This window comes from Galeopterus variegatus, unplaced genomic scaffold, assembly GCF_000696425.1.
Source record: "Galeopterus variegatus unplaced genomic scaffold, G_variegatus-3.0.2 Scaffold2428, whole genome shotgun sequence".
Lineage (NCBI taxonomy): Eukaryota > Metazoa > Chordata > Mammalia > Dermoptera > Cynocephalidae > Galeopterus > Galeopterus variegatus.
In genome coordinates this window covers 152,980-165,590 of record NW_007728539.1, presented here as the reverse complement: position 1 = coordinate 165,590, position 12,611 = coordinate 152,980, and the positions used below count along the sequence as shown (strand labels likewise).

At 42.4% G+C, this 12,611-nt stretch overlaps 1 protein-coding gene across 1 annotated transcript in view; it reads left to right on the top strand.

Moving 5' to 3' along the window:
• Window positions 1–12,469: 12,469 nt before the first annotated feature.
• The window catches only part of TMEM165 (transmembrane protein 165), a 24,217-nt gene continuing 24,075 nt past the window's right edge, over window positions 12,470–12,611 (top strand). The window contains exon 1 of the mRNA XM_008581657.1: window positions 12,470–12,556. Within this exon, the coding sequence (XP_008579879.1) occupies window positions 12,470–12,556 (87 nt within the window). The remainder of the gene's footprint in view (window positions 12,557–12,611) is intronic.

Sequence of the window (12,611 nt, the reverse complement as noted above, 5' to 3'; positions counted from 1 at the left end):
GGTCCACCAATTTTTGTTTTTTTCAGGAATGATGACTCACAATGAACTTTGCAATAGAAACAAAGTCACAATAAAGATGACTTACTTTTGAAAATGAAATAGCAAGGAAAAGAACTTAAACCACACAAACCAAATTTGCTTCCTGGAAAACTGAAAAGATCCATTTAATTATAATTATTTTTATTTTTGTATGTTGGTTGTTTCATGAAACTAATTTACTGACAGAATTAGGAGACATAAAGAAGATACATTTTTACCCAAAACAATTTTAGTTCTATTTTCTTAACTTTTAATAAAATTATGGATTTCTAGGCGATATAATTTGCATGCCATTGCTTTTAATGGGCCTATTTTAGCCACATCTCTAGGACTTAAATTGTTCAAATAGACTTAGAGAAGCTGTAAGCACATATAGAATTACAGTGAAAGACATAAACAATGCTTTAAAAAATAGAAAAAACAATGACAGTACATATAAGAAATGAAAAATAAATATTCATAATACATAAAGACCTGTTACAAATCAGTGACAAAACGACTTTGCAGCATGCTTCCATTTTCTAGGCTGACTGTATCAAGGTCAACTTTGAAAGAAAAATACAAGTTAAAAAACTGTCTGAGGAGCTTGTGGAAAAGAGCCTCATTACTCTGCTTGGGTGGTACTGGGTGAGTGGAATGGCTGGTGATCGTAGGCTGACAAAGCGACAGGCTTCTTGTTAGTCCCAACTCTCTACCGTCCGCCCTTACCCCTCCCTCCTGTGACTCTCTACATAACCACCTAGCAACAGAAGTCTGGGTTTTACAGTGAAAAAAAGTTTAGTGAGTTAGAAAGGAGACAGAAAAGTGTGTTTTTATCAGATAGCATCCATCAGCACAGTGGTTAAGAAAAACAACATAGGACTATCTATTTACGAATAGTCTCCCAGAAAGGGTGGGACTTTGGTACCTTCACTGTAGACCGCTTGTTATGCTGTATGTGTGATTCCAATTGTATGGCGGGTATATGGTTAGGATATTTTTACACTGCAGGTCTATAAAAGGCCACGTTCTTTGCTCCAACTTGTAGAGAAAGAATTGCAGACTGGCAGGCTGCAGATCAGACTGGGCTCGTAGACAGGTACTGTTTTGCCTGTACGGTTTTTAAAATTTTTGAATTACTGTAATGGTTCATTCTGTGTGTCAACTTGGCTAGACTAAGGCACTCAGTTGTTTATTCAGACACTAATGTAAATATTGCTGTGAAGATATCTGTAGATGTGATAAATATCTACAATCAGTTGGCTTTTAGTAAGGAAATTACCCTCAATACTGTGACCCTATCTCATCAGTTGGAAGAGTTGAGAGCAAAATCTGAGGTTTCCTGGAGAAGTTTTGCTGCAGGAGTGTTATGTAAAAATCTTGCCTGAGTTTCCAGCCTGCTGGCCTGCCCTAAGGATTTCAGACTTTCCTCAGGTCTCCTACTGGTTCTGGAGAAACCGGACTGATATTATGACATAAACTATTAATTGCTGACCCTAATAGCCTTTCTCCCCATATTCCCTATAGTAAAAGTCCTTGAAATAAAGACTACATTTCCCAACTTCCCATGCAGTTAGCTGGCCGTGGGGCCAAGTTTTAGCTAATAAGATGTATGCAGATGTGCTTTGTGGCAGTTCCCTTAAAACTCACTTGATGGGTGCCCTGAGTCTCCTTGTTTTTCCAGCCAGTCCTCCATCCTGCTGCCTGAAACTTGGATGCTAGAGCTCTCAAAGCCAAACTGGGTCATTGATGGAGTTTGGATGTGTTGTCCCCTCCAAAACTCATGTGGAAATTTGATTTCCAATGTGGCAGTGTTGGAGACTGATTATGTCATGGGAGCAGATCCCTCATGAATGGATTAATGCTCTCCCTGGGGGAGGGGGGATTAATGAGTGAGTTCTCGCTCTATTAGTTCACGTGAGAGCTCGTTGTTTAAAAGACCCTGGCACCTCCTCTCTCTCTCTTGCTTCCTCTTGCCATGTGATCTGCTTGTACCTGCCGGCTCCCTGCCACTTTCCACCATAAGTAGAAGCAGCCTGAGGCCCATGCCAGATGCAGCTGTCCCAGAATCGTAAGCCAAATAAACCTCTTCTCTTTATAAATTACCCAGTCTCAGGTAGTTCTGTTATAGCAACACAAACTGGACTAAAACAGTCATGAAGATAAAGATTTCACTGTAGGAGTCATAGAACAGAAAGCTGGAAGGAACCTGGACCCTTGATCTCTGTGGAGCTGCTGGATAATTTCTGAACAGCCTCTTACAAAGGAAAACATTTCTATCTAATTATGCTACATGGTATTTTTGATTTTCTGTTATATTTAGTGGAATGTAATCCTAATTTGATAGAATTGTCAACTTATAAAAATTAGGAAATTTCACATAAAAATTCATGTCCATGGCTTCTCCCCTGAAAATTTGGAATATCTGATAAACTTGGGTCATGCTCCCCATTGCAGCAAGTAACCAGGGCAAGACAATGGATGCTCGCTTCAGGCGGGGCTGGAGACCCCACCAGGTTCTTTTCTTCTTTAAGTTCCTAGAGGCATTTGAGCTTTCCAAACCTGATGTGAGTGTTGGGGTTTTACTTCTACAAACTGTGTGACAGGCCCTTGCACAAACTAATTTTGCCCTTTTAGGCTGTTTCTCCAGCATCTTTTTTCGGGAGTGGGGTAAGATGGAAAAATTGTAGATGCCAACCTTATAACTTACAGTCTGTCTCCCTGCATCATTTTTAGCAAGATCATTCCCAAATTGGTATAGTCCACAAAGGAAGGTAATCCTGCAGCCATTGGAAGCAGGGGCTGTTCCTTTGCCTTTACAGACACCACCTTAGTCACAGTTCTGCAGACCTGTACGTGGGAGGAGGGGGGTTTAGGTCTCAGCATCCACAGACTTTTCGTGGTGGGTAAGGTCTACCCTCAGGGACTGGGAAGAGGAAAACAGGGTCTTCCATTCCATAGCTGCAATTTTTTCTCATTCTAAAAACCTTCCAGTCCATCTTGCCGATTTCCTGATGAACTTGATTCTCTAGATGGAAATTCCTGATCCTCCGAATCACCACAGCCCCAATCTCCTTACAACATGATGTAAACCCTTAAGATTTTAACCCTTAAGTGTTAAGTAATTAAAATATGCCAATTGGGGCCGGCCCGTGGCTCACTCCGGAGAGTGCGGTGCTGATAACACCAAGGCCCCGGGTTCGGATCCCATATAGGGATGGCCGGTTCGCTCACTGGCTGAGCGTGGTGCTGACAACACCAAGTCAAGGGTTAAGATCCCCTTACCGGTCATCTTTAAAAAAAAAAAACCTTCCAGTCCAGTGAATTTATATTTCTCTGGTCCACATAATTTTGATCCTATTTCTCATTAGTAGCCACACCCTAATTTGGCTAAAGAGCATCACCCACCACCCAATTTCCAGTCAGCTCTCTGCCCTCAGTAGCATCAGCAGACTTCCTGCCTTGACAACAGAGAGCAGCCTGAGAGGATATCCCCTAACCTGGGAGGATGGAGGGGATGGAGTGTGGAGGCGCAGTTGCTGTCAGGCCTAAATGGACCTGGCACGCATTGAGGAGGCGAGCTGTCCTGGGTTGAAAGATTCTTGATGAGTTGAAGACCCATTTTTGTCCTTGGCTGTAAATGAACTCAAGGTCACTAGGAAGTGAACAGAGAGTCAGATGAGCTTTGTCTCTCAGATTCAGGCCAAGGGCAAGGAAGGCATAGAAGACCCTTCAAAGCTGCTCGAACCTTTTGGAAGGCAAGTGTAGATGTGGCAGGTGGCTGAGCTTTGAAGGTGAAGCTATGACAGATCAGAAATCTGTGTTTTTGAGTCAGACTGTGTCCGTGTCTAGATTTGTCTTTGCCTTTTTGTTCTCAGAATTTCATCAAACTAATGATTTATTCATATCTGAGCATCTTCTATAGCCAGACACTATTTTAGACCTTGGGAATACAGAGGCGAAACAGACAAGATTCTTTCCCTGAAGGAGCTTACATTTTATTTTTATTTTTTAACATTTATTTGAGCATATTTGTGAGTACACTGTGTTGTTTTAATACATGCACATACTGTACATTGATTCACTTAGGGTAGATAGCATAGCTTTGTACCCGTTAATCCACCACTTTCCCTCCCAGCCCCTGGCAACCATTATTCTATTTTCTACTTCTAAAAGAACCACTTTTTTTTTTTTTTTAAGATTCCACGTATGAGTGAGATCATGCAGTATTTGTCTTTCTGTGCCCTACTTACTTCACTTAACATGATGGTTTTCAGTTCTATCCATGATGCTACAAATGATAGGATTTCATTTTTTTTTTAGTAGCTGAATAGTATTCCATTTTGTTTATATACCACATTTTTTAAATCCATTCATCCATTCATGGGCATTTAGGTTAATTCCATCTTTTGGCTATTGTGACTAGTGTGTGATTATCATGGGAATACCAAGATAATAACTATTCTAACTGGAGTGAGATGATATCTCATTGTGGTTTTAATTTGCATTTCCATGATGATTAGTAATGTTAAGCATTTTTTCATGTGCCCATTGGCCATTTGTATGTCTTCTTTTGAGAAATGTCTGTTCATGTCCTTTGCTCATTTTTTAGTTGGGTTATTTGGCGTTTTGCTGTTGAGTTGTTTGAGTTCCTTATATTCTGGATATCAGCTCCTTTTCTGATGTGTAGTTTGTAAAGAATTTCTTCCATTCTGTAGGTTGTCTCCTCACTTTGTTAATTGTGTCCTCTGCAGTGCTGAAGCTTTGATGTTTGATGTAGTTCCATTTGCCTATTTTTGCTTTAGTTGACTGTGTACTTTGCAGTCTTGTCCAAAACAGCACTGTCCATTCCCATTTTGTGTAGCATTTCCTCTATGTTTTCTTCTAGTACTTCCATAGTTTCAGGACTTAAATTTAGGTCTTTAACACATTTGAGTTGATTTTTGTGTATGGTGAGAGATAGGGGTCTAGTTTCAATCTTCTGCATGTGGATATCCAGCTTTCTCAGCACCATTTATTAGAGAGGCTGTCATTTTCCCAGTGTATATTTCTGGCAACTCTGCCCAAAGAAGGTTGGCTGTATGTGCATTGGTTTATTTCTGGGCTCTCTATTCTGTTCCATTGATCTATTTCTCTGTTTTTATGCCAGTACCATGCTGTTTTGGTTACTATAGCTTTATAGTATATTTTGAAGTCAGGTAGCATGATGTTTCCAACTTTATTCCTTTTGTTCAAGATTGCTTTTATTATAGGCTGGCCTGTGGCTCACTCGGGAGAGTGCGGCGCTGATAACACCAAGGCCATGGGTTTGAATCCTATATAGGGATGGCCGGTCGGCTCACTAACTGAGCGTGGTGTTGACAACACCAAGCGCAGGGTTGAGATCCCCTTACCGGTCATCTTTATATAGGATTTAAAAAAAAAAAAAAAAAAAAAAAGATTGCTTTTATAATACAGGGTCTTTTTTGGTTCCATACAAATTTTAAGGTCTTTTTTTCCATCTCTGTGAAGAATTTCATTGGTATTTTGATAGGCATTGTGTTGCATTTGTAGATTGCTTTTGGACATTTGGATGATGTTAATTCTTCCAACCCATTAACATGGAATATCTTTTCCACCATTGTTTTATAGTTTTCTTCATAGAGGTCTTTCACCTCCTTGATTAAATTTACTCCTAGCTATTTCATTTTTTTTCTTAGTAGCTATTGTGAATGGGATTACTTTCTTGATTTCCTTATTGTTGTATAGAAAGGCTATTGATTTTCGTATGTTGATTTTATATCCTGCCACTATACTGAATTCATTTATTACTTCTAATAAATTTTTGATGGAGTCTTCAGGGTTTCCTATGTTTATGATCATGTCATCCACAAATAGGGGTAGTTTGACTTCCTCCTTTATGATTTGAATGCCCTTTATTGCTTTCTCTTGCTTTATTGTACCACTGGAACTTTCAGTTCTATGTTGAATAAGAGTGGGGAGAGTGGGCATCCTTGTCTTGTTCCAGATCTTAGAAGAAAAGCATTCAATTGTTGTACATTCAGTATGATATTAGCTGTGGGTTTGTCATGTATGGCCTTTATTGTGTTGAGGTACATTCCTTCTATACCTAATTTGTTGTGTGTTTTTATCATGAAAGGATGTTTTTATCATGAAAGGTTTTATCAAATGCTTTTTTGGGGATCTATTGAAATTGAATCAGAACCTCTGTACTTGCTGTTTTCTCTTCTTAGAACACTCTTTTTAAAGATCTTTTGGTCATTTAGGTAAATATCACCTCCTCAAAAGAAGACTTCTCAGTTCATCCATCTAGAATAGACTCCTCCCCTCACCCTTGTCAGTGTCTCACTGTTGGTTTTTTTAAGTTTTGGGGTTTTTTAAAAAGTTTTTTATAGCACTGTTTTAGTCCGTTTTGTGTTGCTATAACAGAATACCTGAGACTGGGTAATTTATAAAGAACAGAGGTTTGTTTGGCTTACGATTCTGGGACAGCTGTGTCTGGCATGGGCCTCAGGCTGCTTCTACTCATGGTGGAAAGTGGCAGGGAGCCGGCAGGTACAAGCAGATCACATGGCAAGAGGAAGCAAGAGAGAGAGAGGAGGTGCCAGGGTCTTTTAAACAACGAGCTCTCACGTGAACTAATAGAGCGAGAACTCACTCATTAATCCCCCCTCCCCCAGGGAGAGCATTAATCCATTCATGAGGGATCTGCTCCCATGACATAATCAGTCTCCAACACTGCCACATTGGAAATCAAATTTCCACATGAGTTTTGGAGGGGACAACACATCCAAACTCCATCAATGACCCAGTTTGGCTTTGAGAGCTCTAGCATCCAAGTTTCAGGCAGCAGGATGGAGGACTGGCTGGAAAAACAAGGAGACTCAGGGCACCCATCAAGTGAGTTTTAAGGGAACTGCCACAAAGCACATCTGCATACATCTTATTAGCTAAAACTTGGCCCCACGGCCAGCTAACTGCATGGGAAGTTGGGAAATGTAGTCTTTATTTCAAGGACTTTTACTATAGGGAATATGGGGAGAAAGGCTATTAGGGTCAGCAATTAATAGTTTATGTCATAATATCAGTCCGGTTTCTCCAGAACCAGTAGGAGACCTGAGGAAAGCATAACTTCGCATAGCATACATTATACGAAGTTATACGAGTCATCTTTTAAAAAAAAAAAAAAAAAAAAAAAAATTTCCACATGAGTTTTGGAGGGGACAACATATCCAAACTCCATCATTCCACCCCGGGCCCCCCAAAACTCATGTTACTCTCACATACAAAATACAATCATTCTATCCCAACAGTCCCAAAATTCTTAGCTTGCTCCAGCACCAACTTAAAAAGTCTTATCTGAGACTAAAAGCAAAAGCCCTTCCAGCTGTGAGCCTGTAAAAGTCAAAACCAAATTTATCTACTGCCAAGATACAATGGTGGAACAGATATTGGGTATACATTCCCATTCCAAAAAGGAGGAATAGGCCAGAAGAAAGGAAAAACAGGCCCCAAACAAGTCCAAAACACAGCAGGGCAGACATTATGTCTTAAAGCTCCAAAATAATCTTCTTTGACTCCAAGTCCTGCATCCTGGGCATAACTGGGCATCTGGGCCCCCAAAGTTTCAGGCAGATTCACTTCCACAGCTCTGCCAGGCACAGCCCAGTGAGCTGCGCTGGTGCCTGCAGCTTTTCCAGGCTTGTGTTGCACATTGCCAGAGGCCCTGCAGTTCTGGGGTCCTGGCAGCAGCCCCGCTGCCTTGGCTCTACTAGACATTTCCCTGGTGGGGCTCTCTGTGGGGGCTCTGACCCCACATTCCTGCTCAGCATTGCTCTAGTAGATGTCCTCTGTGGTGTCTCCACCCCTGCGGCAGGTCTGCCTGGGTCCTCAGGCTTTTCCATACATTTTCTGGAATCTGGGTGGAGGATGCCATGCCTCCACTGCTCTCACGTCCTGCCGGCCTGCAGACTTAACACGACGTGGACACCACTGAGGTTTCGGGCCTCTACTGTCGAGGGCTGCTGCACAAACCACACTTGGGGCCACTCCAGCCGGAGCAGCTGTGATGCAGGGAGCAGGATTCCGAGGGCAGTTGTGCCCCAGGTCTGTCTTCCAGGATAACTCAGTCCTTCTAGACCTCAGGGTCTGTGATGGGTGGGGCACCCTTCCAGACTTCTGAAATGCCTGCAGGGCTTTCCTCTCATTTTTTTAGCATCTGGCTGCCTCAAGGCCAAGATAATGACTTTAGCAACCAGTCTATCTGCTTCACCCTTGCATTGTTCTCCCGCTCGCTGCTTCTTTACCGCATGGCCAGGCTGCAAATATTCCAAAACTTTACTCTCTACATCCCTTTTAATTTTTGGCTTTACATCATGATTTTGCTGCCATAACTCAGAGTAGGCTCTTAAAAGCAACCATGCAGTTTCCTTAATGCTTTGCTGCTTAGAAATTTCTTCTGCCAAATGCTCTGGTTCACAACTGTTAAGTTCCAACTTCCACAAAGTTCAAGGGCATGGACACAATGCAGCCAGGTTCCTTGCTATGGTGTAGCAAGGGTTATCTTTTGTCCAATTCCCAATAAGTTCCTCATTTCTACCTGAGACCTCATCATCCGTTTGGCCTTTACTGCCCACATTTCTATCAGCATTCTGCTTGCCACCACTCTACTACTACTACTACTACTACTACTACTACTACTACTACTACTACTACTACTACTACTACTACTACTACTACTACTACTACTACTACTACTACTACTACTACTACTACTACTACTACTACTACTACTACTACTACTACTACTACTACTACTACTACTACTACTACTACTACTACTACTACTACTACTACTACTACTACTACTACTACTACTACTACTACTACTACTACTACTACTACTACTACTACTACTACTACTACTACTACTACTACTACTACTACTACTACTACTACTACTACTACTACTACTACTACTACTACTACTACTACTACTACTACTACTACTACTACTACTACTACTACTACTACTACTACTACTACTACTACTACTACTACTACTACTACTACTACTACTACTACTACTACTACTACTACTACTACTACTACTACTACTACTACTACTACTACTACTACTACTACTACTACTACTACTACTACTACTACTACTACTACTACTACTACTACTACTACTACTACTACTACTACTACTACTACTACTACTACTACTACTACTACTACTACTACTACTACTACTACTACTACTACTACTACTACTACTACTACTACTACTACTACTACTACTACTACTACTACTACTACTACTACTACTACTACTACTACTACTACTACTACTACTACTACTACTACTACTACTACTACTACTACTACTACTACTACTACTACTACTACTACTACTACTACTACTACTACTACTACTACTACTACTACTACTACTACTACTACTACTACTACTACTACTACTACTACTACTACTACTACTACTACTACTACTACTACTACTACTACTACTACTACTACTACTACTACTACTACTACTACTACTACTACTACTACTACTACTACTACTACTACTACTACTACTACTACTACTACTACTACTACTACTACTACTACTACTACTACTACTACTACTACTACTACTACTACTACTACTACTACTACTACTACTACTACTACTACTACTACTACTACTACTACTACTACTACTACTACTACTACTACTACTACTACTACTACTACTACTACTACTACTACTACTACTACTACTACTACTACTACTACTACTACTACTACTACTACTACTACTACTACTACTACTACTACTACTACTACTACTACTACTACTACTACTACTACTACTACTACTACTACTACTACTACTACTACTACTACTACTACTACTACTACTACTACTACTACTACTACTACTACTACTACTACTACTACTACTACTACTACTACTACTACTACTACTACTACTACTACTACTACTACTACTACTACTACTACTACTACTACTACTACTACTACTACTACTACTACTACTACTGTAATGAAGACTAACACCATTACCCTCTCATATAATCTGCTAGGGGCTGGGCATATAAACATAAAAGGCATAATCTTATCATCGAGAAGCTCAAGGCCCAGTAGGGAGGTAGGAATAAAAAACATCAAAATACAGTGTAATGCATGTGTAGAAGGGTTTTTCCATAAGGGTGAGAAATATTTAGTGAGAATATATCTATGAAGGCTAGGATCAAAAAAAAAAAAACATCTTGGAATTGGACTTGTTGAGTCTCCGACACCCTTACTGGGTAGGGGTCAAGTAAGGAGCTTCAATTGTTCTTTAACAAAGATATCAGGGAAAGCTCCTATGTTTTTAGTCTTTTTTTTTTTTTTTAAGGAGTTAGTCATCAGTGAAGAAATGAAGGATAATGGCTCAAAATCCTCAAGGTAGTGAAAGCTGGAACCAGCCCTGATTTGGCACTCCTAAGCATGGACCCCAGGAGTTAGCTGGGTGTGGGAACAGAAATAGCTAATCACTTTGGAATCTGACACCTGGAGCCTAGCCTGGCAGGGCCTGAGGGCCCTTGGATCAGGGTGACACTGGAGCAGGCTGGAAAAGTCCCACTGTGCCAGTTCCCCACTGGGGACAATGTTTCATCTCCACTCACTTCACATCTGCTAAGCAGCTGTGCTGCCTTGCCCCTGGGCCACTGCACACTCAGCAGCCAGAGCCTCAGCATCCTGAAGCTGTAACAGGGAAGTCCTTCCTGCCTTATAGACTCAGGTGACTGGAATTTAGCCAGGAGCACCTCATGTGAGAGAGTCCTGGAGTGTGGGCACATCGCCCCGGAAAATAAGCCAAGCACCTTCCAGGAATCAGGGACTCATGGCCAGTTTTGCCACATTAACCCTTCTGCTTCTGTCCCTAGACCAAGCCACCCCTTTAGGGTCACCCCCTCACCTCCCCACCCCTTTGGCCCTAAGCCTCCCTATCAGGTCCCTCTTAAGCACAGCAAATCCTGTATGCATAAAGGGGAAGTAGTTGAAGGGGTCTGGGCTTCTGGGTTTTCTGGTATTACTGGCTTGTGAGGGCTCAAACTTTCACATTCCAGGGACGAACTGGGACGCACAAGAGCTGCACCCAAAACTGTGTAGGAGGCATCCTGGGCACTTACACAATAACCGAAGCAAGCTCAAGCTACAGCACGAAGGAAGAAGTGATGAATTTTGTAAGGGGAGGTGTCTGGGGGAAACTTCTGAGAGGTGAGGCCTGAACACGTTTCAGAAGTATAAGCAGCAGTTTACAAGGCCAGAATGGAGGAAGGGAACTACAGACAGGAAGAACAGCATGGATGAGGGCTTTACTAATCCATCACATAGCATGGGATCTTCAGTGAACTCAAAGAGGTTTGCCCATTTTGCCACAGATGGTTTTTTTTTTTTTTTTTTTAAGAGATGACCGGTAAGGGGATCTTAACCCTTGACTTGGTGTTGTCAGCACCACGCTCAGCCAGTGAGCGAACCGGCCATCCCTATATGGGATCCGAACCCGGGGCCTTGGTGTTATCAGCACCGCACTCTACCGAGTGAGCCATGGCCGGCCCGCCACAGATGGTTTTGATATGTTAATTTCTCGTTCCAGTCTTTAGTACTAATTAGCGCTATTTGTTCATTTTTCCTAGGGGCTGGGTCTCTTAGTACAACTTCTGGTAACTAAGTAGCTCAACTCTCCTTTTTCTAAGATGTAAAAATATTCTCTAGCCTAACCAACCATCTTTTCCTATCCTCTAGCCTTGCCCACCCCAACCTCCATCTTGCAAAAGTCCTAAACAACAATTTCAAAAGCCAAACAGGTTAAGAGGCTAGTGTAAGGTACAGCACAGAATAAGTGCATCCAAAACGAGAAGGCATTCCAGGACAAGGACAATGTTCGATTTTTTTTGGTATGGGCGTAATTATAGGCATACCATATCTTAAAACAAGGCTTGAAAATTTCCATCCGTTACAGAGCTTTAAAAACAGTAATAGCATTCTGACCCCGTAAGAACATTCTCTGCAGTGGGTCGCTGCATCGAGCGCAGCGCTGAGACTCGGTGAGAAAGTGCGCAACCCGGCTAGGTATGACAGTTGCCGCAGGCAAGTGCCACGTACCCAGTGGCGCTCGAGCTAATTTGACATCTAAGAAAGGCTAAGAGTGGGGAAAGGCGGGTCTGGATATTGGTGCAGAAGGCTCGGAAGGAAGCAGAAGAACCGTGCAGTCGTGGGACCGTGGGGCGGGGAGAAAGGAGGGGGGCGCTGGGTGGGGCGCGAGAAGGATGCGGGAAGGAAAAAGTCACGTGGGTCCAGGTACCTGCCGGGAGCGCCGGGTTCAATGGGAGAAGGGCGCGAGGCGCGCCTCAACCTGGCCTAGGACGTCATGACGCCGGGGCGACGCCGGGCCAATGGGAGGCCGGCACGGGCAGGGGCGGGGCCGCCGGAGTTGGGGTTGGGCCGCACTGAGGCGGTTGGCTCAGTCCTGTGTGGTCGCCGCGCGAGAGAACGGGAGGGGAGCCGGCGGC